Source organism: Marmota flaviventris, chromosome 8, assembly GCF_047511675.1.
Source record: "Marmota flaviventris isolate mMarFla1 chromosome 8, mMarFla1.hap1, whole genome shotgun sequence".
NCBI classification, from domain to species: Eukaryota; Metazoa; Chordata; class Mammalia; order Rodentia; family Sciuridae; genus Marmota; species Marmota flaviventris.
The window spans coordinates 36,394,172-36,418,640 of record NC_092505.1 but is presented as its reverse complement, the minus strand read 5'-3'; the positions used below and the strand labels follow the sequence as shown (position 1 = coordinate 36,418,640).

General features: G+C 32.4%; 1 protein-coding gene across 2 annotated transcripts in view; it reads right to left on the bottom strand.

Moving 5' to 3' along the window:
- Positions 1 to 1,129: 1,129 nt before the first annotated feature.
- Positions 1,130 to 24,469, bottom strand: part of Cadm2 (cell adhesion molecule 2) — a 157,851-nt gene continuing 134,511 nt past the window's right edge. For both annotated transcript variants that reach the window (XM_027929173.2, XM_027929175.2), the window contains 2 exons: positions 3,759 to 3,884; positions 1,130 to 2,758 (listed from right to left, as the gene is read on the bottom strand). In XM_027929173.2, the coding sequence (XP_027784974.2) occupies positions 2,640 to 2,758; positions 3,759 to 3,884 (245 nt within the window). In that variant the 3' untranslated portion in view covers positions 1,130 to 2,639. The remainder of the gene's footprint in view (positions 2,759 to 3,758; positions 3,885 to 24,469) is intronic.

The window sequence follows — 24,469 nt, the reverse complement described above, 5'->3', positions numbered from 1 at the left end:
CTTTGTCCAGTCACAGAAAATGATATTTAGTTCAAATTGAACTCTATTTAACTGGAAAACATTTAATTAGAGCTACAAATATCAATCTACTAGTTAGTTTTCAAGAGCTCCAATGTGATTATATATTACTCTAAAGGGTTAAAGGAGTCAAAAATCTGAAATGCAACCAATTTTGGATTTCTAATTTTATAGTGCTATAAATAATGATTGAGTTATTTAGGCAACAATTTAGCAGTTGGAGCCAAGTAGAATATAGATGAAATGAAAGGGATGTGAATACAGCCTCAATGAAGAGTAGCAATTTTGTAAGTGCATCCTGAAATTAGGCTTTAAATAGTAATTGATGATGCAGTTTATACAACTTACTTCTGCAGTAAGAACCTTTCCATTTTGTACTAACAGGATGAATTTTGTTTTGTGGAGTCTTTCTAAAGATTATGCATTGAAAGGTATGAACAGTTTATAAACCTATTCTAGTTTCAATGTGTCTAGTAGCACCTACCTGATTCTCTCAAACTACCATACTATATTAACATATTATTGCATTTTTCCACAGATGGTATGGAGTGAACTGTAAAAACAAGCATGCAATCACATCAATGCAGACTTATTTCCTTAAAATGTCATACTGTATATGATTTATTATGTTAACACTCAACCACATCATATTATTTATGTTCTGTATATTTTGAAAAAGTGCTGCTTAACTGACATCGTCCTTTGTCTTTTTTAAGAAATCAACAAGATAAATGCTTCAACAATCAAAAGAAAAAAAATAAAATTCTAACATTGTCCTTTAAAGATTTTATACTTTTTTGATAAATAATCTACGATACAGCACCCTTGTCTTTCATTCAATATTAATACATGATGTTGTACTCAACCATTCTCATTCCTCAAAAATAAATTCCAAGATATTATCATAAAACCCTAGGCCATCATGCTGTCAGACATCACAAGTGTAGCTACCATATCGTCATATTGTTTTCTTCTTAAAGGTGCAATGCTTGGAAATGGGAAAATATATATATTTTTTTATCTAACTGGATTTTTATTCTTTAGCATATAATAAATTTAATGAGAACTATTCTAGCAATATTTTATTTTACTAGAAGAAATAATGACTTTAGATTGACTCTGCATTATATTTAAGAAAACAGCATTTCATAATGGTTAAATACATCAAATTTTCAAAATAATCCAGAGAAAGAGACTTTCACCTTGGAGTTGAAAGCATGGCAGAAATTCTCCATCACTCACTGTTTCATAAGTTTGTACCTCACAAAATGCATAGACAGGAATTTAATATAAAGAATTAGTTCATTTATACAGAAAACGTACCTTAAACACTTCTTTTTGGCAAACCAACATAGGTAAGCAGCTCTAGAACTGCCAAATTAAAATTTTAAATTTTTAGCAAACTAAGAGTTTATTTTTAGGTTATTATTCAACTGTGGTTGTAATTTAAAACCTGAGGCTGTGCACTGGTTGTTAGCTTAAAATTACCTTTCCTTATAACATTGTGCTTCCATTGTATAACAAATAAAAATTAACAAGAACTAGAAAATTTTGTCATTGAACAGTGCTAGGACATACAGACAAAAATACTAATACATGTTATCTACTTATAATATTGGTTTAAGTAATATCTAAAGGGATATAATGGACGTTAGAAAATGCTTACTTATGACTGAATTACCTACAGCCAAAAAAGTTAAATATGTATCAAATAATGTTTAATTGGTTTTATTATATGCACTATATACAGATACTAAAATGTCTCAAAATTGTGCCCTAAGGATACTTCAATTTTGTTTAGGCAGGTGAGTCCTTATGGAGCAAATAAATTATAGAATCAAATTGAGAAATGAATGAAATCTTTGTGATTCTCAAAGCAGTTAAATGTTTGGAACAATTTATGGGTAAATGAAGCTATCATAACCTAATAGTAGAATCTATGTAATTATGTAAGATGTCATGATTGCAATCCATATACATGACTCCTGTACCAAATACTACATTTTTAAAATAGCAAATTGATACAGCATTTCTAGTATAATCTCAAACATTCCAGAAACTACGCTACAGTGTTTGTTCTCAGTTTGTGTTTTCTAGGGCATATGTTTCAAAAACATGTTGTCTTTGAAGATAGACAGGTAGAAAACATTGTTTGTAAACCTCTAATCTTCAATTAAACTTAAGCACATTAGGTCTTTACCTAATCTTGTTACTTGTGAAAGCTGTCCAGTGTGAAACCAATAAAGTCTATGACTTAAAGAAAAAAAGAAATGGGGAGGGGCTCTGCATACATTTTTTTTTTCAATGTATAAAAACAACTCAATATCATGATTCAAGGAGATAATTAACATTGTTAAGGCTGTATATTCAAGCACTGTATGTTAAAAGAGCAATGGTGTGAAATTTAGGCAGTAAGAAATGTCCTGCATTATGGATGGTACAGTAATTAAAGAATGATGCTTTCGACAGCTGATTGTTGGTATGCACTGGCTACTGATAGCAGTACAGTATGGAAGTTAATAAAAATAGCAGAAGATGGTAGAAATGATTTCTGAAAGATGATAGCCAGTTTTCTTCAGCAGCCAGCCTGGTAAGTAAAACTCAGAATCGTGGCCTGAATTTTAAATGAAATACTCTTTTTTCTCTTCGGCATTGACTTGGCTGCCTTCAGCATTGATAATGGCTGTGTCAGCATCTGGTGCATCTTCAGCTCCTTTAGCTTCGTTTGTTAAATATGTTCCTGTGGATATTGGAAGAAAACTATGTTAGCTCTGTGAGCCTAGTAAAACAGCTAGCAATAAAGCTGTATTCATTTAAGGAAAGAACTTTATGTTAAATCTCTTGTATGTCAGAATATATTCTGAGATGTAAGCCACACAATTCACCCTTTTTTCAGTTTTCTAGTGTGTGTTGCTGGTGAAGCTGCTCTTTAATGATAAAGATCACATAAGCAAATGCAGTGGTAGCAATCAGGATCCTTTGTTAAGAGGTGGTTAATGATCATGTCAAATATGTCAACATTCATTTTAGTAAATCTATTTAAAAGTTAAGCTATGTCAATTATACGCTACCCGGGCCATTGCAAAACATCACAGATTTTCCTCACTAATATGTTACTTATGTTTCCATAAACTTCTAAACACAAATGTCAAACATTTACTTATAGTTGGATTTGATCTATAAATCCCAGAGATGAATTCCAAGATTTCTTCTTCTTATTATTATTCTTTTTTTTTTTTCTGAGTCAGTTTTTACTCAACTTAGAATCAAGTTGACTTTGTGAAATAACACTTAGCCAATGGCCAATGCTCACAGAATAAACCACTAATCCAGGGAAAAAAAGAAAAAAAAATAAATTTATTATTTTTCTCTAGGACAAAATCCAAATATAGGTATTTGGTGGATTTTTTCTTAACTATATGGAAAGACATGCAGTTATATTAGGGAGGATAACATGTGAATTTTTGCAATGGATGAAGAAGCATACTATTGATATACTTTTCTTTAAAGTAGAGTTACCAGAATGAATGCTGACATATTTAACATGATCATTATCACTAATTTCCTGAAATAATTCAGTATTTAAATTTCCTGCTCCCCATCTTCCTCTCTCTCCTTCTCCACACCAACATAAACACATAGAAATCATAAACAATCATATATTTTCAAGTGAAGCTACTGTTTATAATTTATTTTTCATAAAACTTGAGTACTTTATTTAAAATTTCAGTAAAACCTACCTTTATGTCTTGCCAGATATCGGCCAAGCAGAAATATAGAGCAGAGTGTGACAAATACAACTACAGCCACTATCCCTCCAATGAGAGCATGGTCAGGGCCAGTCTGGCCAGCCAGAGCATTGGGATCTAGAAAACAGAAATATGTTGCTCTAATTAGTCTGTTAGATAGTCATACTATGCATGTCTGCACTAGAAAGTATTATTTTAGAACTTAAATATTAATATAAAATTCACGAATGTGTATTGCAGCAATCATTCAATCAACAGATATATATTTTATTCTTATAACAAACAAGAAAATATCTAGGAATATAACATTTGATATATCCATCATTATTGTCATTGAGCTTACATTTTAAGGGAAAGAAGACTGGATAAAACAAATGCACACATATGATTTTTACACAGATATAGGTTATGTGTGTATTTACACGTGTGTGTATATATGTGTGTGTCTACACACACACATATATACACACACATATATATAACACACGTGTAAATATAAATTTTTATATATATACATACATATATACATACACACCAATATTTTTAAAATAAAATTGTGTCAAGGGAAATGCTATAAACAAATATGAAAATTTATCCTTCTCTAAACATTATTTAAAGCTATGAAAATTGATGAATGCTCCCATGGAGTCTAGATAAAAGATGAGTTCTAGGAACGGACCACTTGGGAATACCCACATTTGAAGTTCATGCAGCACTTATAGTAGAGAAGACTGAGAAAGAGAAAAAATAGAGAGTGGACACTGTATTTGACCAAAGGGAAGAATGTATTTTGGTGATAGGTTATGGCTCTGTTAAATGCTATTGACAGGAGAAGAAAGATGAAGACACAATAAAGAGGATTAAATGTCTAATTTGGAGTGGGCATACCAGGGGTTGAACCAGGGGCACTAAATCTTTGGGCCACACCCCCAGCCCATTTTTGTATTTTATTTAGAGGCAGGATCTTTCTGAGTTGCTAAGTGCTTTGCTAAGGTGCTGAGGCTGGCTTTGAACTTGCAATCCTGCTGCCTTGTCCTCCCAAGTAGCTGGGATTATAGGCATGCGCCACTGTGCCTAGCTAATTAAATGCCTATTGAACTTGTAGTTCCAGAGAAAGTGGTTAGAAAAAGACAGATTTTTAATAGCTTCTTATATCCTGCCTTTAATGAGATATTATTAGAAAGAGATGACTCAGTCAAGGATGGGCAGTTTTCAAGCAGAAATAAAAAGAACAAAAGAAATCTTAGATATTTGGATATTCATAAGTTTGTAAGTTTATAGAAGTCACATTATAGGGAATGAAACTCAGTGCAGCTTTGAGCAAACAAAATCCAACAAAGTTCAGCCCTATGGCAAAGATCAGATTAAATGTACTGGCCTATTCTACCAATTCCCTCGCTGACTGACAAGGTTGAATTCCCCACTGGGTAGAATTGGGGAAATCAAAAGAGAATCAGTAGAGGAGAATCCATTTCCTCCAGTGAGCTACTATCATCTAGGGAGAGGATACTTAATGCCAACCGGGCATATTTTCTTTTTTTTTTTTTCTATTTGATTAATTTATTTATTAATAAACACAACAATTTGATAATTTCTTTTTTTTTCTAATTTTTTATTGTTGGTTGTTCAAAACATTACAAATTTCTTGACATATCATATTCCACACTTTGATTCAAGTGGGTTATGAACTCCCACCTTCACCCCATACACAGATTGCAGAATCACATCAGTTACACATCCATTGATTTACATATTGCCATACTAGTGTCTGTTGTGCTCCGCTGCCTTTCCCATCCTCCACCATCCCCCCCTCCCCACCTCTCCCCTCCCCTCCCCTCCTCTCTCTCTACCCCCTCCACTGTATAACCCTGAGGATCTCCTTCCATTTCCATGCACTTTCCCTTCTCTCTCCCTTTCCCTCCCACCTCTCATCCCTGTTAAATGTTAATATTCTTCTCCTGCTCTTCGTCCCTACTCTGATCTTAGTTACTCTCCTTATATCAAAGAAGACATTTGGCATTTGTTTTTTTAGGGATTGGCTAGCTTCACTTAGCATAATCTGCTCTAATGCCATCCATTTGCCTGCAAATTCTATGATTTTGTCATTTTTTAATGCAGAGTAATACTCCATTGTGTATAAATGCCACATTTTTTTTTATCCATTCGTCTATTGAAGGGCATCTAGGTTGGTTCCACAGTCTTGCTATTGTGAATTGTGCTGCTATGAACATCGATGTAGCAGTGTCCCTGTAGCATGCTCTTTTTAGGTCTTTAGGGAATAGACCAAGAAGGGGAATAGCTGGGTCAAATGGTGGCTCCATTCCCAGCTTTCCAAGAAATCTCCATACTGCTTTCCAAATTGGCTGCACCAATCTGCAGTCCCACCAGCAATGTACAAGTGTACCCTTTTCCCCACAACCGGGCATATTTTCAAAATTATTATAGATCAGTGATTACTCCATGTTCCCCATGTCTTCCATTATTTCTAAATGAGAGAATTTATTAGGTATGAGTGCCTTTCCTATCAACCTTTGTGTATTGGGTGTGGAGGTCAATAAGTAAATTGACAACTTGTCTTCTCATCCTTTTGTCCTTGGATTAAATGCATTCTAAAAGTATGATGAAGAAAACAGCATATATCTGAGGATCTTGGATTTTGATTGGATACACTGGTTTAGTAGAACTTTAGGTTGTCTCTTTGATCAGAGGCTGTAGTGGTTTTCATGTGAGAAAACAGGTAATAAACTATTAGGTAATCAGAAGGGCATACTGGGGTAGAGATTTCCAACTGATAACAAATTTGTTCATTTGCTTTTAGTACTCAGAGCTATGCCTTTTCCAGCCTTCCTTGCAGTGGGGTGTAAGGATGTGATTCATGTTCTAGACAATCAATGAAGGCCCAGCAAATAAAAATTTCCCATGTGTAACACTGCCAGGTGAATGGGGGAGATATTAGTTAAAAATGAGAAAATTAGAGTCATAAGCAAAGTATTGGTCACTCATGCTCTCTACCTGGAAAAAAAATGCTCAATTCAGAATGTGTGCACTGGGCTCTGGCTGTAGCTCAGGGGCAGAGTGCTTTTCTAGCATGTGTAAGGTACTGGATTCTATCCTCAGCACCACATAAAAAATGAACAAATAAAATAAAATAAAGGCATGCTGTCCATATGTCCATGTGTATGTATGTGTGTGTGTGTGTGTGTGTGTATGTATATATATATATATATATATATATATATATATATATATATCACTCTTCACTGAGCTACTTCTCCATCCTTTTGCAAAAAAAAAATTTGGGAGTGTTACTACAGTTTGAACTCAGGAGCATTTGACCACTGAGCCACATCCCCAGTCCTATGTTGTATTTTATTTAGAGACAGGGTCTCATTGAGTTGAGAGAGACCTCACTTTTGCTGAGGCTGGCTTTGAACTCGTGATCCTCCTGCCTCAACATCCTGAGCCAATGGGACTATAGGCGTGCACCGCTGAACCCAGCTCCCATCCATTTTTATTTATTTTTAATTTTTAAAAATTGTTTTAATTAGTTATATATGACAGTAGAGTGTATATAAGACTTTGATATATCATACATAGATGGAAAATAATTTCTCATTTTTCTGAGTGCATATGTTGCAGAATCATATTGGTCATGTAATCACATACAATAATAATGGTACAGAATAGAGGATACAGAGACTAACCCACAAAACTACAATTATCTTATATTAGACAAAGGTGCCAAGAATATTCATTGGAAAAAAGATAGCCTCTTCAACAAATGGTGCTGGGAAAATTGGAAATCCATATTCAACAAAATGAAATTAAAACTCTATCTCTCGCCATGCACAAAACTCAATTCAAAATGGATCCAGGACTTAGGAATACAACCAGAGAGCCTGCATCTAATAGAAGAAAAAGTAGGCCCTAATCTCCATAGTGTGGGATTAGGCCCCAACTTCCTTAATAGGACTCCTATAGCACAAGAATTAAAATCAAGAATCAATAAATGGAATGGACTCAAACTAAAAAGTTTCTTCTCAGCATAAGAAACAATCTATGAGGTGAATAGAGAGCCTACATCTTGGGAACCAATTTTTACCCCTCACATGTCAGATAGAGCACTAATCTCTAGGGTATATAAAGAATTCAAAAAGCTAAACATAAAAAAATGAATAACCCAATCAATAAATGGGCCAAGGACATGAACAGACACTTCTCAGAAGAAGATATTCAATCAATCTACAAATATATGAAAAAATGTTCATCATCTCTAGCAATTAGAGAAATGCAAATCAAAACTACTCTAAGACACTATCTCACTCCAGTCAGAATGGCAGCTATTATGAAGACAAACAATAAGTGTTGGCGAGGATGTGGGGGAAAAGACACACTCATACATTGCTGGTGGAATTGCAAATTGGTGCAGCCAATATGGAATCAGCATGGAGATTCCTTGGAAATCTGGGAATGGAACCACTATTTGAACCAGCTATCGCCTTGGAATATACCCAAAGAAATTAAAAACAGCATACTACAGAGACACAGCCACATCAATATTTAGCAGCACAATTCACAATAGCTAAACTGTGGAGCCAATCTAGATGCCCTTCAGTGGATGAATGGATAAAAAAAAAATGTGGTATATATACAGAATGGAATTTCACTCAGCAGTGAAAGAGAATAAAATCATGGCATTTGCGGGTAAATGGATGGCGTTGTAGAAGATAATGCTAAGTGAAGTTAGCCAATCCCCCCAAAACAAATGCCAAATGTTTTCTCTGATATGGAAGCTGACTCATAGTGGGGTAGAAAGAGAGAACATGGGAGGAATAGATGAATTCCAGATAGGGAAGAGGGGTGTGAGGGAAAGGGAGGGAGCAGGGGATTAGCAAGGATTTTGGAATGTGATAGACATCATTATCCAAAGTACATGTGTGAAGACATGATTGATGTAAACATACTTTATATACAAATAGAGGTATGAAAAATTGTTCTATATGTGTAATAAAAATTGTGATGCAGTCTGATGTCATGTATTTATAAAACCAATTAAAAAAAAGAGTTGCTTTGTGGCATAAGATATAGTCTATTTTAGAGAAGGAACCATGTGCAGCTGAGAAGAAAGTATATTTGTTCATTGATAGATGAAATATTCTATATATGTCTATTAAGTCTAAATTATTGCTTGTATTATATAGTTCTATAGTTTCTTTATTTAGTTTTTGTTTGGAAGATCTGTCCAGTAGTGAGAGAGGTGTGTTAAAGTCACCCAGTATTAGTGTATTGTGGTTTATTTGACTCTTAAAATTTAGAAGGGTTTATTTGATGTACATAGATACTCCATTGAGGCATAAATATTTATAATTGTTATGTCTTGTTTATATATACTTTCCTTAAGAAGTATGAAATGTCCTTCTTTGTCTCTTCTAAATAACTTTGGTTTAAAGTCTACTTTATCTGAAATGAGAATGGAAACCTCTGCTTGTTTATGCAATCCATATGAGTAATAAGTTTTTTCCCTCCTTTCACCTTCAGCCTGTGGATGTCTTTGTCCATGAGGTGAGTCTTTTGAAGATAGAATATTGTTGGGTCTTGCTTTGTAATCCAATCTGCCAGTCTGGGTCTTTTGATTGATGAATTTAGGCCATTAACATTCAAGGTTACTATTGAGATATGATTTGTATTCCCTGTCATTTTGATTTATTTCTGTTTTTTTTTTTTTTTTGTCTTAGTTTCTCATTTGGTTGAATATATCTTCAGTGTAGATCCTCCCTTTGCTAGTTTTTATTTCATCCTCATGGAATAGTTTGTTGAGAATGCTCTGTAGTGTAGGCATTCTTGTGAATTTCATCTTTAAACCTGAAATTTTGCTGGATATAAAATTCTTGGTTGCCCTCCATTTTTTTTTCAGAGCTTGCAATATATTATTCCAGGACCTCCTGGCTTTGAGGATCTGGGTTGAGAAATCAGTTGAGATCCAAATTGGTTTTCCCCTACAGATAATTTGATTTTTTTCTCTTATGGCCTTTAAGATCTTATCAAAAAACTTTTTTAAAATGCATGCATTAAAGGCCATGAGGAAGAAAAAAATATTCTATTTTTATAATATTTTCATAATAATGGGCATTCAAAAGTTAAGCTCTTATGGTGGCTGATTTAAATTTAGCTATCTATTATAAATTTCTTGCATTTCCCTACATTTTTGTCATTGGTCATTATTCAAAAATTTTAAAAAAAAAAACAAAGAAAGAAAAATGCTTTCCTATGCTTGGTATAGTTTGTTGTTGAAATTCTTAATTATTTTTCTAATTGCACTGAGGTTTTCAGGTCCAAGATTTCTAATTGATTTTTTTATGATTTCTATCTGTATTGAATTTCTCAATCATCTTTTCCTTTCTCATTTCATTGTATTTTCTATCTATATTCTCTTGCATTTCATGAATTTCTTTGGGATCAGTGTTTTGAATTTTTCAGTCATTTTATGGACTTCCTACGAATTGGGATCTATTTCTGGAGAATCATTGTGCTCCTTTGTAGGGTATCATTCTTCCCTACTTTTCAATTTTTTTTTTTAATGTGTGTTTGTGTCCCTTTGTTGATATCTGTGCATCTGGTGTTACAGTCACCTCTTCCTATTTTATGAAGTAGTTTTTCTAGAAAAAGCTTTTATTTTTCATTTAGATGTAATTTATGTATCCGTTGGGAAGGCAATTTGGTTTTAATAATAGGTAATTTAAAAGTGTAGCCTTCATGTGATTTCTTCAGTGGTTTTTAATGCCAGCAGTCTATGCATGCTTCAGTAGTCTACTCTGCAATAGTTCATGATGGTAGTTACATTACTTTCATTTGGATGTGAACTTCAAAAGCTGCATATGATTAGGATGGCACCTGGAATTGTGATGATGGCACCTGGATTTGAGATGATGGCATCTGTTGTCTTGATGCTGTGGGGAAAGAGTGAACTGCTCCCAAGTCCCACAGGGAAAGCATGGACAACAACAGGGATTATGGTGCCAGAGTCATGGATCAAGAGCCATGGGGCTTAAAGGGAAACTCATCTTTTTCCCCAGGAATAAAGCCCAGGTGGAATTGTGGCAAGCAAAGGAGACTTTTTTAGGTACTGTGGTTTTTACCTTGAGTTTCACAGGATTCTTGGCATCATCAGCCCCACAAACCCATCTTGTCTCAGATTCCCTTTTCCTTTGTTGCTCAGATACCTTGGAATGTTTTTAAAATTTTACTTATTCTACTTTTTTCTTGGGATCAGTATTTTGAATTTTTTCTTTTTTTCATACTGTCATAAATCATAGCCATATTATTTTCAAACTATCTCCAAGAATTGAGCAGTCTTTTGGGGAGCTGAGAAATTGCTCCTGTTCACATGCCTCTGTATGTGTCTTATTTCCTGAAGGTAAATTCTGAAACGTGGTATTGCTGAATCAAAGGGCACAGATATTTTGTAAAGTCTTTCAATAAATAATGCCAAATTACATTGTACATTTATACAGTCTTTTGTGTGTACAAATTTACTCCCCACAACTACACCATGAGGGATTCTTTTCCCCCATATATTACTAGCATCAGATATTATAATTAAAAATTATTTTTGTCTATCTGATATGAAAAACTGACATCTCAATTTAAACATTTTGGATTTGTTAAATTGCAAGTTAGCATAATGATGTCTATATTTTTGTGGCCACATTAATTCTTCAAGTTTGAAAAGTCTGTCTGTATAGTCTGATCATTATTCCATTCAAGCTCTTTGTTTTAACAGCTCACTTCACAAAAAGCCTGATTTTTTTTTCAAATAATTTCTCCTAATTCATCTTTCACTTGTAATATTTTTTGCCATAAAAAAATGTCTTAAATTTTATGTAATGAAATCTATTAAGTGTTTGTGTTATGTTACATGACATGCAGGTCATGATGTGAAACCCTTCTGCCATGATATGATTATATGCATATTGCTTTATCATGTTATTTTACTATTTTATCATTATATTTTAGTCCTTCCAAAATGAATTTTTGTCTATTATTTGAAGTAATTTCCAAAATACAACTTTAATTCTTTAACAACATACAAGTTTTCCCTCAAATAATTTCTTTCATCAATAATTTTACGTAGTTTACCACTAAATAAATATCTCTATATTGAGAGTTTCAAATGTTCAAATCTATTTGAGTAATCTATATGCCCAATCTTACATCAATATTTTAGTTACAAACTCATTTTAATGCCATACATGGAAGTCTCCCATCAGGATCAGAAAAATTTTATAAGAACCAAAAATATAATAGATTGTGTATTAAGACTGTATTGATTTATAGAAGGCTTTGTTTTATGAAGTGTATTATCCAGAATTATAACATGGTTCTCTAATTTTTCAAATCTTCAATATCTTTTAGTACATTGTATAATTTTCTGATATTGGACCACATATTTACAATGATGTTATTTCCCATTCAAAAACAAAAATTTTAATATTTTAATATAATTAAAAATGGAGTTTTAAGCAATATTTTAATTTGTTATTGTTTGTTTTAAACTTATGCCTTTATTCTTTCTTTTGAAATATCATTTCATTTTATGTTCTTTTTACTTCATTTTCTAGAACATCTTGTCATATTTACCAAGTTTATACTTGTCAAGGTGTTTTTATTTCCTGATCACCAAACTTATGTAATTTCCGTACTAGTTTACATAGTGTCTCATTTATTTCTCTTAATGTTTTTCATTTGCTTGATACAAATATCATATTTTCTTACTGCATTAGTTAGCATTTTTTCAAATAATTAAAATATTATGTTAATTTATGATCCGGAATTGCATCCAGAAATCAAAATGGACAATAGTCTACTACTTGACAATAGTCTACTTACCCTTCTTAACATCTAGAATACTGTCATTTTTACTATCTATCCAAAAGTCAGTAAACATGTTCTTGTTTATGGTATGAAGCACATATCTTGTCTCTTAAGAAAGAAAATTTTATGATATCCACATATTTGAACCTTGTTTACTATTATTTTCTTGTGGACAAGCATTCAACTGTTATAAGAATCTTTAGTTTTGTATATTTTTAATAATTTAGAACCTTATCAATGTGTTGACTATTTATTTTGTCTTGTCAATATCCACCCAGCAATAGAATAAATAGGAAATCATTCAGGTTTTTATGTGTTCTTTTTAAGTGAGCTTCTCCTCACCATCAGACCCCAGATATCAGAAGTCTTTGTTGTTTGAATATATAGACATATTTTGCAGATTGCCTCTAGTCAGAATTTTGCTTCATTTTAAAACTGATTTTTAAATTAAAAACTTATTGATTCATCTGGTTTTAGTTCATAAATTCTTTTTTGTATTCTATTTTTTATTAACAATTCTAATTTCTTTGTGAAAAAAATATTAATCACTGGATAGTGCTCTATATGTTATGTGGCATATATATCATTCCTTCTTTTCTACTTTTATAAAATATTTTACATTTTATTCTAATTGTTTTCCACAAATTTATGCTCTATTTAATTTCATTTCATGTCATGGATTTTTCTTTTCCTTCCCAGACAATTTTGTTATTGATTGTTTACCTAGGTTAAGTATTTTCTACACTTAATCCCCCTCTATGTTCTTAGTAGATGTTTTTAATACTTTCTTCTTATTTACAATAGAAAGTGGTATTTTTATTGTTTTCTTTATTTAGCGTACTAAATCTATTTAAACATATAGGACAGTATTTTTCTTGGTGAACATATATGATGTCTCATATTTTACATGTTTTTCATAGGTTGCCAGTTCAATTTCTAAACTTCACTTACATCATTATGTATGTTCTTCTTTTCAATTTTACTGTTGTAACATCATACACAATTCTATGTTCTTCTACTATTGCTTAGTCTTGCTTTTCTCTGATGATGTAGATTAATTCAGCTCCAGAAACTATCTTTGTAACTCAGATATAGATTAAATGATAGCTATTCTTAGTGGATGGAGAGGAGAAAAAGCCTTGCAATGCAGATCATTATGGTAAGAGATTTAGTTATTTAACTATCATCATCACTCCCACATTAAAATCTTGTATACTCTACATTTTTTTTTTTATTTTCAAAAAGATTTTTGATGCTCAGAATGAATCCAGGGCCATATATATGTGAGGCAAGCACTCTACCCCCTCAGCCCTTCAGGTAATATTTAAGCCATTCCTTGTTTGTAAGTGTGTTTGTTTCAAAAATTAAGATAATCTGATTTATTGAAATTTATTTTCCATTAATTTAAATTTATCATGTTTGTCACTGTATCTATGTTTTCACGTGGTTTCAGATACAGTTGTACATGTTAATGCATTTGATGAAAATAACCCATAACACTATTTTTTTGCATTATTTCTCCTCTTCCTCCTCCTCCTCCTCCTCCTCTTCCTCCTCTTCCTCCTTTTCTTCTTCTTCTTTCTAATTTTTATTTTGGTACTGGGTATTATACCCAGGGGTGCTTTGCCACTGAGCTACATCCCCAGTCCTTTATGTATTTTTTTTATTTTTATTTTTATTTTTTTTTTTAGTTTGAATGGGTCTCAGTAAATTGTTGAGGACCTCACCAAGTTGCTGAGTGTGGCAGGCCTTGTATTTGTGACCCTCCTTCCTCAGCCTCTTTAGTCGCTGGGATTACATGCATATGCCACATGCCCAGCCCTATTTATTTTTATAAACCTATGAAGAAATATTTAACACTTGGCCTTCATTCACCATAAAATAAATTGAAATAATATTCCCAGGATTTTAAAGATTTTAAAGATATTTTTTTTGTGTATGTGTGTGTGTGTATGATGTTACTTGGTTGTCTACTGGTAAGTTTATTTTTTAAAAAGTAACATCCCCTATACATTGCTGGCTGACCTTATTATTTTACTACCATAACTGTTAAAACTAAAATTCTCTCCTTCATTTATAATATCAACTAAAACAAGCAATTGTGGATTGGATTAGATAAGTATCACAGGAACAATGCTGGGATAATCATAAATTACTAAATCCTACTGGGAATCTCTTATATATCCCTTTTGTCATCCATCTCCTACTGTCAAAGCAATAAAAAGATGAAGTACAGCCTTCTGCAATTTCTTTACAGGAAGCTAAGTCTGCAATATTATTCAGATAAATGTATCATGTATCATTTCAGATCATTATTTATTCTCAAGCATTAGTCTATAATTTTTTGGAGGTAGCCTCTAAAAACTAGAGAGAGTTGAATTCCAGCAAGTTTGGCAATATATTAGCAATCTCTTACCTCTCAGTTCAGAAAACACAAAGGATATCATAATATTAAAAATTTTGAGTTTAATGTCTTTCAATTAGGTTTTGATTCTTTTAAAAAAACACAAACTTTTTTAACATTATTTTTTATCTGAAGGTGGACGCAATACCTTCATTTTATTTTTATAAGGTGCTGAGGATTCAACCCAGTGCCTCTCGCATGCTAGGTGAGTGCTCTTCTACTGAGCCACAACCCCAGCACTTTGTTCTTAATAAAGGACTCCAAAGACAAAAATCATGTCAAATGACTATATTTAGAATCAGTAATTCCTGATTAGAAGGGCAGAAAATAACAGTAAGGTAGAGATTTATTTAAAACATCAATATGGAGAAATCATAAATTATATAAGTCTATTTCTAAAATTATTGCTGGGGATTTCTATCAAGTGTTTGACTTAACATGTTATTTGTCTTTTAAAATGTATAAACTTTAATGTAAAAAATGTGTGCGTTTCTATGGTCAAAGCATATAGAAAGTGTAGAATAAATTAAAATCAAAGGACAAACTATATTGAGGCATCCTGAAAATTTCAGGCCAAGAGAACATGAGAGAAGTCTTCAGTCACACCTGCCTCAGAGAAATTTTGACCCTGTGCAGATGTACATGCCTTCCCCAGCACATCATGAAATCTCACCAGGCCAAAACTCACTCCATCCTATAGTTTATGTGCTGAGAGCTCTGTTTTTATAAAAGCAGAACATTGCAATTCCGTGGATAGAAATGAAGGTCATCTTTCTTCTAATTCCCTTCCCTTTCCAGTAATTTCCTTGTTCTTGTCCTTCCCTCCATTCCTTTCTAAGAACTGGCTTATAGTTTTACCCAATCTTTTTCTTACAAGGCAATTTTCTACCTTGCCTGCATCAATCTAAATTCTTGACAATCAACAGCTACAATCCTCTCTTCACTTGTTGTTTTTACCTTACTACCTGTTTGAAATCTGGAAGACACTAGAACTCATATTCAAATCTGTTTGAATCTGTGGTTTTCAAAATTGCAATTCTATTCAGTGCAAATAAACCTTGTTTCATACATCGACTGTGTATCAGGTTCTCTTAGAGGTCAATAAAAATATGAATGAAACACAATTTTCCATTCATGTGTTAGAATTCTTTTAAAAACATTTTATCAAGTTATTATATATAGTTCTTGGTTTGAAATAAAATAGAAAGAATTAAAATTAAAATGTGTTATACAAAAATATTTTAAAATTAGGATCCACGACCACTTTTATAAATAAGAAGTAATTATAGATTAAATAGATTTAATATATAGATTTAATCTATTATAGATTAAAATAAATACATTTTCAAAACCAAGTTATTTGTTTGTTTTTGATTAACAGAAAGCCTATTGATTTTTTTTTCAAGTTGAAGAATCTGAGACTTACTAATTATTTATACCAAATCTTAAAAAACCTAGCACTCTGTGTAAGTTTGGACAAGTTTCTTAACCTTTTCATCTTTGAAAACAGAATGCTTTTATGATGGTCAAAGGCTAAATATGTCAATGCCCATACAGAGCTTAGAAGAATGACAAAAAGTAAGCATTATAATGATTATTTATATGGAGGTAAAGAAGGAAAGAAGTTGTCATACCAAACAAAACAAAACAAAACAAAACAAAACAAAGGTTTCTTTTTTTGATCTTGTAAAAGACGCCTTTAGGATTTCGACTAACTATAGATGGTACCTCTGATACATTCCAAAGCATCTAAGTAGTTGAACGATCAGGGAAAATATTAAGTGAGGAAGATATGCATATCATGAGATTGGTGAAGAATAATCTGGTGGAACTCTAATGGGTGAAGAGTAAATGAGAGAATAATTTGTTGAGTTATCTGTGTCAGACCCTATGTTATAAATGGTTATTTTATTTAATGCACATAAAGAATTGACTAAGATAATTATAGCTATTAATATAAAGATTGTTAAACCATAGGGCAGCTTACCAAAGTTAGTTTTCAAATAATGGTTGAAAAGTTAAAAGATAATTATGAAAGTCAGTTTTTAGGAAGGCTCAGATGATTCCCACTTTGAAAGCAAGAATTGGTGAAGGTTACTTGTAGCATTTTATCCTCTCACATAATTGTATTCTCTTCTCCAAACAATGAGGATGCCAATGCCCATCTATGCCAAATGTCCACCTGTTAGTGATTCTTCTTCATACTGGAAGAAATTATTCATTCCTTCTGTGTTTGCAAATTCCAAAAAATAATAAGGAGTTTGCCAATGTCAATTACCCCTCAATTATTCAATCCATGAGTTTCATTCCTTGGATTAATCCATGTGGTCAAGTTTGTCTTCCCCCAGAGCTATAAGTTTTCTTGAAGATAAAGGTTGCATCTTGCACTTGGAATATAGCTGCAACAGCACTTTTACACAATTCTCAAAACCAAGAAAATTGAATGAGTAAATGGATAATATTAAATTGTTATGCTAAATTCTGGACAGACTTTGGATTCTTATATTCTAGTTTTCTGTGTTGAGCAATGTATCACTGTATTTTCATGATACAAAATTATAATAATAGTATTTCTATTTAAATATTTTAGAAATTAGTGCTGAGTAAAAATGACTTATCCAGATTTGTATTTAATTAATGCTTATGATAATTTAGTTCTAATATTAAATTTGAGTTTTTTTCTATGTACTTAAAGGCCAACTTTCCTCTCTTTAAATATAATAATGCTCAGAAAAAAGGATAAGTATGATAAAAGGTTAGACATAATTATATATAATTTGAAGAAAAAAATAAACTGTCCTTTGGCAGTACATGACATTAGCAAGGTCTCCGGAGAAAAATACATTATTTCATTCACTTAAGGGCAATCTATTACCTTCTAATTTTATGAACAATTATTATTTCTGACAAACTGCTTAAGAACATTCTCTGAAGGATAGAAAACAAAAATTGGTAATTCTTTGTGGGTGTACAGCAATTTGAAATTAATTAGAACCATAAGCATTGTGTAAACAGACTCTAAATTTATGAGTTCCATATTAAGGCTATTTGTCATACTTTGGTTATAAGATGTTGTCCAAAAGTTCCTGTGTGATGTAGAAATATTTAAAGTTAAAATGATTGGACTGTGAGAACTGTAACCTAATCATTCCACCCAGTTGCAATGAAGCAACTGGGTGGTAATTGTAGGTAGGTGGGGAAAGGCTGAAGGAAGTGTGTCACTGGAGGTGTGCCCTGGAAGGACATGTCTTCCTTAATTTTGGAAAACAAAATTCATTCTCAAATTCAAAATTATCTATACATGATGTTATAGAATCACATTAATTAGTATTTCATATATAATGAAACTAGAACTCCCAAATGATGAATCTATTAGCCAAGTCAGCAAAATCTGCCTTCAATTTCTTGAGCAGTATTTCACTTTTTTTTCCTCTTCACCAGAACTCTAAGCTTCCCAGCTGCCATGAGGTGAGCTGTGCTCCTCCAGAATGCTCCTCCACCATGATGTTCTGTCTCACCTTGAAACAATGGGGTAGGCCCAACACGGACCAAACCTCTGAACCTTCAGTCAAAATAAACCTTTCCTCTTCTAAGTTGTTTTTCCCAGGTATTTTGGTCACAATGATAAAAAAAAAAAACAAAAAACACTTATTAAAACACTACATATACAATGGATTTTCAATAAGGTTAAAATAAATTCTAGCAAATAGCCTTTCCTTAGCCAGTTACTTAGCCTTTCCTTTGAAAATGTATTTATTATAACATTAATTTGTTTCCATGTCAAGTGTTAAGTGACAAATGCTACGTATCAGTCAGTTTTCCATCACTATTTCAAAATACCAATGGTAAGTAACTTATAAAAGAAAAGGTTTATTTTGGTTCTTGGTTTTAAAGAATGCAATCAAAGATTGAGCAGACCTATTGCTATGTCCTCTGGTATGTGCCAGAGGTTAATGGCAGGGAGTGTGATGAAACAAACAGCTCACAGCTCATGTCAGGTCAGGAAGTGAAAGGAAGAGGAAAACACTGGGATCTCACAATTTCCTTTCAAGGCATCCAGTGATTCAAGGACTTACTGAAGATCCCAGCAACTCTGAATAATACCATCATAGAGAGAAAGCCATTTCTTTAGCACATGGGCACTTGAGAGACACCCAACACCCAAACTATAGCATACCTCCAGACATTTCAAATCTATGTTTCACATAGATTTCCTATCCAAAATGATTTTGATGATATTGCTGTTTTATCTGATGGGCTTGTTTTGGTTTTAGAATTTCAAGGTTTATTTTTTGTTGTTGTTGTTTTGTTTTTGTTTTTTAGCAACTAATATATTTGAATAGTGCACTCTAATTGACCTTGAGAATAGAAATTTAAGTGGAAAGTTTCTCCTCAAATTAAATTTTAATTTTTGGAAAAATCAGGCTGTAGCATAATTCTTCATTTTACTGATCTTTCTCCATGGTGAACCTGAGCTAGAATTTCTTTGACTTCTTCAAGTGAGGAAATTTTTGAGCTCTGAAGAATTTGCACAGCTCCAAAGAGGACTCTCAAACCAGCAAAGTAGTTCAGCTATTAGGACCAAGTACCCTTCAAAAAGTGCTTCACCTCCTTTAGCACTGACTTTCAAAACAGGAGAGGCTTCCAGGAAAGGAGTACACCTTGGTGATATCAAGAGGAAAATGAAAGAAATAAATAATTTTTAAGGTTATGTAGATGATTAAAGAAAAAAAAAACTAAGTAATTTTTTTTAATAACCACAGACCAAATTATCCTTTAGACACATGACAAAGAGTCTAATTTCCCTGCATTTAATAGTAGTCTCTTTTAAAATCAAAGATCTGAAAAAGCATCTTACTCAGGATCAAAAGACCCAAGTTCCAGTTTCAAGTTGACATTTCTTTTTTTTTCTGTTTCTCTATCTATAAATCAGGAGACATACATGAACTGCTTTTCTCAAAGTTGTTGGTAAAATCAATTTGTAAGGAATCTGTTGTGGTTTGAATATTTATATTCCCTCTCCTGCTAAATTCATGTATTGGCATCTTAATCACACCTGTGATGATATTAAGAGGCATAGCACTGGAGAGGTGATGAAATTATAAGGGCTCTGTCCTAATTAATGGGATCAGTGGCCTTATAAAAGAGGTCCCAAGGAGTGCCTTTGTCCCTTTTGTTATATCTTTCCCCAGCAATAAGGTACTATCTATGAAACAGAAAGAGGGCCATCAACAAACACCAAGTCTTCCAGTGCCTTCATGTTGGCCTTCTTACTAGACTCCAAATTATGGGAAATTTTTATTATTTATTGCCACACAATTTGTGGTATTTTATTATACCAACATAAATAAAATAAGACATAATCATGCATGCAAGTCACATCCAATAGGGGCTCAATAAATGACATATAAATAATTAATATGCTTCGTAAGGCTAGACATTGTTAAAATACCTATATTTTGTCATTTTGTCTTGGTTTTATTAGAGAAAAGATACTCAGCTTCATTCTACCTTGTCCAGTTTAATTAATTTTTAAGTGACTTATAGAAATGACTGCTACTTACTCTGTTGTTTCTTGTCTTTCTAATCTGAAACTCTTCTGCTTTCATGTCAACAATACCTAACTCTTTGCACATCATGAGTCTCAGCTTACATAAATAAAATGAATACATGGGAAAACCATAGAAAAGGAAGACAATATTTACAACATTGCCATATGTCTATTTTGGCAATATATTCTATGAAAATTTCAAAAGATGAGTTAAAGTATTTTCAAGCATAATGGAAGCTAAATAAATTATATGCAATGATTTATGAATAAAAGTAAGATCTAGGACAAAACACACTTCTCAAACTGTACAAAAAATACACATGACCTGATTATAAATAAATTAAATGCTCTTCAGAGGAGAAAACAATATAGGGAAGATTTGGTTTTTAAGTACTTAGAAAACATGATAAAGAAATAGAAGTTTGAGTATTTATAGCATCCCAAGCTATCCAAAACAATAGTCTATACCAAATATTGGTGATATCTGTCCATGCACAAAAATGACTATAATAGAAATATAAACCTTTAAAATGTGGGGAAGGATAACCTGTTAGACACATTTTGTGTGTGTGTGTGTGTGTGTGTGTGTGTGTGTGAATCAATACACTAGAAACTATCATTTCTATTAAAATAATTTTCTTTTAAGATCATTCAAGGAAATGTACTCTATCGACAGTAAATTCAGTCAAATTGTGTTGCATCATTGTTTTAATTGATTATTTAAGTAATGTCATATTTATGATGTTCTTAAATTTTAAAAACCATAACTGAATGAGTTACTTAGTTGTAATAATGAATATTTTCATAATAAGAGAATGCACTTGTCATCTCTATGCACCATTAAGGGAAACCATCACATGAGAGTGGGAAGGTTTGCGTGTTTTAAATATTAAAATCTTAAGGGAATCTCGCTTGATTGATTTTCAACTAATAAACTTTGTTCAAATAGAAGGTAAATCCCTTCTATCTTGTTTTTACTAGTCTATGATACACTGAATGTGTGACAAATGCTATTTTAACTATCTCTACCTAAATTTGCAAGTGTATATATATATATATATATATATATATATATATATATATATATATATATATAAAACAAAAGTTTCACATGGCATATATTCATAAATATATGCCAATATATGCCATGTGAAACTTTTGTGTGGAAAGATGAGATAATACACACAAAAGTCTTAGTTTAATACCTTTCTCATATAAGAAAATAATAAATGTTAACATTTATTAACTTTTATCCCTTTATTAAATTTATTAAATGAATATTGATTGACTGCATCCATAAATCCACCTTGCAGCACAGTTACTATTGGCATACCAGATTTATTAGATTTTTAATTAAATAATATATGCTTTCATCATTATAATTTAGGATCCTACTTCAAAATTGAAACTAGAACCTGACTCAAGATGGATTAAAATGGCATGAAAATACTTTCAAAAGTGCAAAATTCCTATCAATATAATATATAACAATGTATATTAAAATGTAACTGCTTTACTTTGACTTAGAGATAACTGAACACAAATGGTCTTGTGAATAGTTTCAGGTTGCAATGGGCATTCCTTTCTTGAGGATCTCGGCTCTTTGTGTTCTGTTCTTTTCTGAGACTATTTAAATGAAGAAGTTGGAAGAGTCAAAGATGAGGCATTTAGAAACTAGAGTTCAAAATAGCCAAAGCTACAATTGGTGGATAGGTTCTTGATATGTTCCCCCCAAAATCTGTTTAGACTCAAATGGTAATGATGAATGTGCTTAAAGTTAAAGTTACTGTAAGAAAGTTACTGAAAGTTTTTGAAAAAATTCAGTCTCTTGACTTACTTGGTATGCAGTAAAAACAATGCACTAAAATCTCTCAAATATTAGTACTATGGTTTGAGTATGGTTCTCATTTCCTGGTAAGTGCACAGTAGTTCAATTCCCAAAGTCAAATGTGAATAGCATTAAGAGAGTGGAAACATAATAACTCTGGTGTTTTAGCAGTGCATTCTTTGAAAAATGATTAGGTTTAGATAAGATCAAGAAGGTCCAGCCCCCAGTGCTTAAATTCTAGTGACTTTATAGGAAGAGAGACACCAGACACATGGACAAAAACATATGTTTTCTTTGTTTCTTGCCATATGATACTCTGTGCTACCTTGGGATTCTGCAAACAAGAAGGCTCTTAGCAGATGTGGTCCCTAGATCTTGCACCTCCAGAATCATAAGCCAGAATAAACCTCCTTCCTTTACAAAGTCAGTGTACCTCAGGTGTTTTATTATAGCAATGATAAAAGGACTCATACAATTATATTATAGTAACCAATACAAGAATACCACATATTCTTGGATCTGTCAAGCAGATTTAGTTACTCATGTATGAAAAAAATATCTGGTAGAAGGCTTTCCTGAATTTAGTGGCTTTTAATAACATGACATCCATGAAAAATAATACCTAAGCAATGTATAAGTGTGCCTTTTCCCCTACATCCTCGCCAACACTTACTGATGTTTGTCTTCATAATAGCTGCCATTCTGACTGCAGCAAATATGGAAAGCAGGATGGAAATTCCTTGGAAATCTGGGAATGGAACCACTATTTGACCCAGCTATCCCTCTCCTCAGTTTATACCCAAAAGACTTAAAAACAACATACTACAGGGACACAGCCACATCAATGTTTATAGCAGCACAATTCACAATAGCTATACTGTAGAGCAGATCTAGATGCCCTTCAGTGGATGAATGGATATAAAATAATGTGGCATATATACACAATGGAATTTTACTCAGCAATAAAAGAGAATAAAATCATGGCATTTGCAGGTAAATGGCTGGCGTTGGAGAAGATAATGCTAAGTGAAGTTAGCCAATCCCCAAAAAACAAATGCCAAATGTTTTCTCTGATATAAGGAGGCTGACTCATAGTGGGGTAGGGAGGGGGAGCATGGGAGGAATAGATGAATTCTAGATAGGGAAGAGGGGTGTGAGGGAAAGGGAGGGGGCAGGGGATTAGCAAGGATTTTGGAATATAATAGACATCATTATCCAAAGTACATGTAGGAAGACACAAATTGGTGTCAACATAGTTTTATATACATCTAGAGATATGAAAAATTGTGTTGTATATGTGTAATAAGAATTGTAATGCATTCTGCTGTCATTTATTTTTTAAAAAAATCAATTAAAAAAGAAAATAAAAATAATACTTAGAAACACAAGCATCCTTAACTCTTGGAAATCTGACTCCATTTATATAATTTATATAGTGAATATGTTTTAGAAGTTGCTATGTCCTCACCATCAAGAATTTAGTAATCATATAGTTATTCCAGAGATTTCCACATTAATTATAATGACAGTGGTTATGTGCATGTTTGTGAGTATAGAATAAATTCCCTTGCTCCCCAAACAAATGAAAAGTTTGTAAGAAACATACTATGTTTAAATTATAACAGTGCTTTCTACTTAAGCACAGGATATTTGCATAATTCATGAATTAATGGTCTGTGATTTTTTTTTTAATTTAAGAAATAAGTATGCAAAATGAAGCTAACTAAGCTTGTAACAAAATCTTCAGGGGAAATTGTCTTAAATATTAATGAGTGGCAGATATGCCTGTGCAATAATTGTACCCTTACAAGTTAATATGAAACATGATTATATGTAAAGTTTTGTCCTGCATCACTGTTAAAAAGCACTGGGCCTCAATTTCTTTTTAGGCCTAAAATATAATTATTTATTTTAACAATTATTACATAGCACTTTATAGGTCACTTATCGGGATTAAACAACATAACTGAAAGTTGTGAGCCTTATTTATTCTGGTCATTTGAAATATACTGATGGAAAACTTAAATGGCAACATCAAAATATCTGTA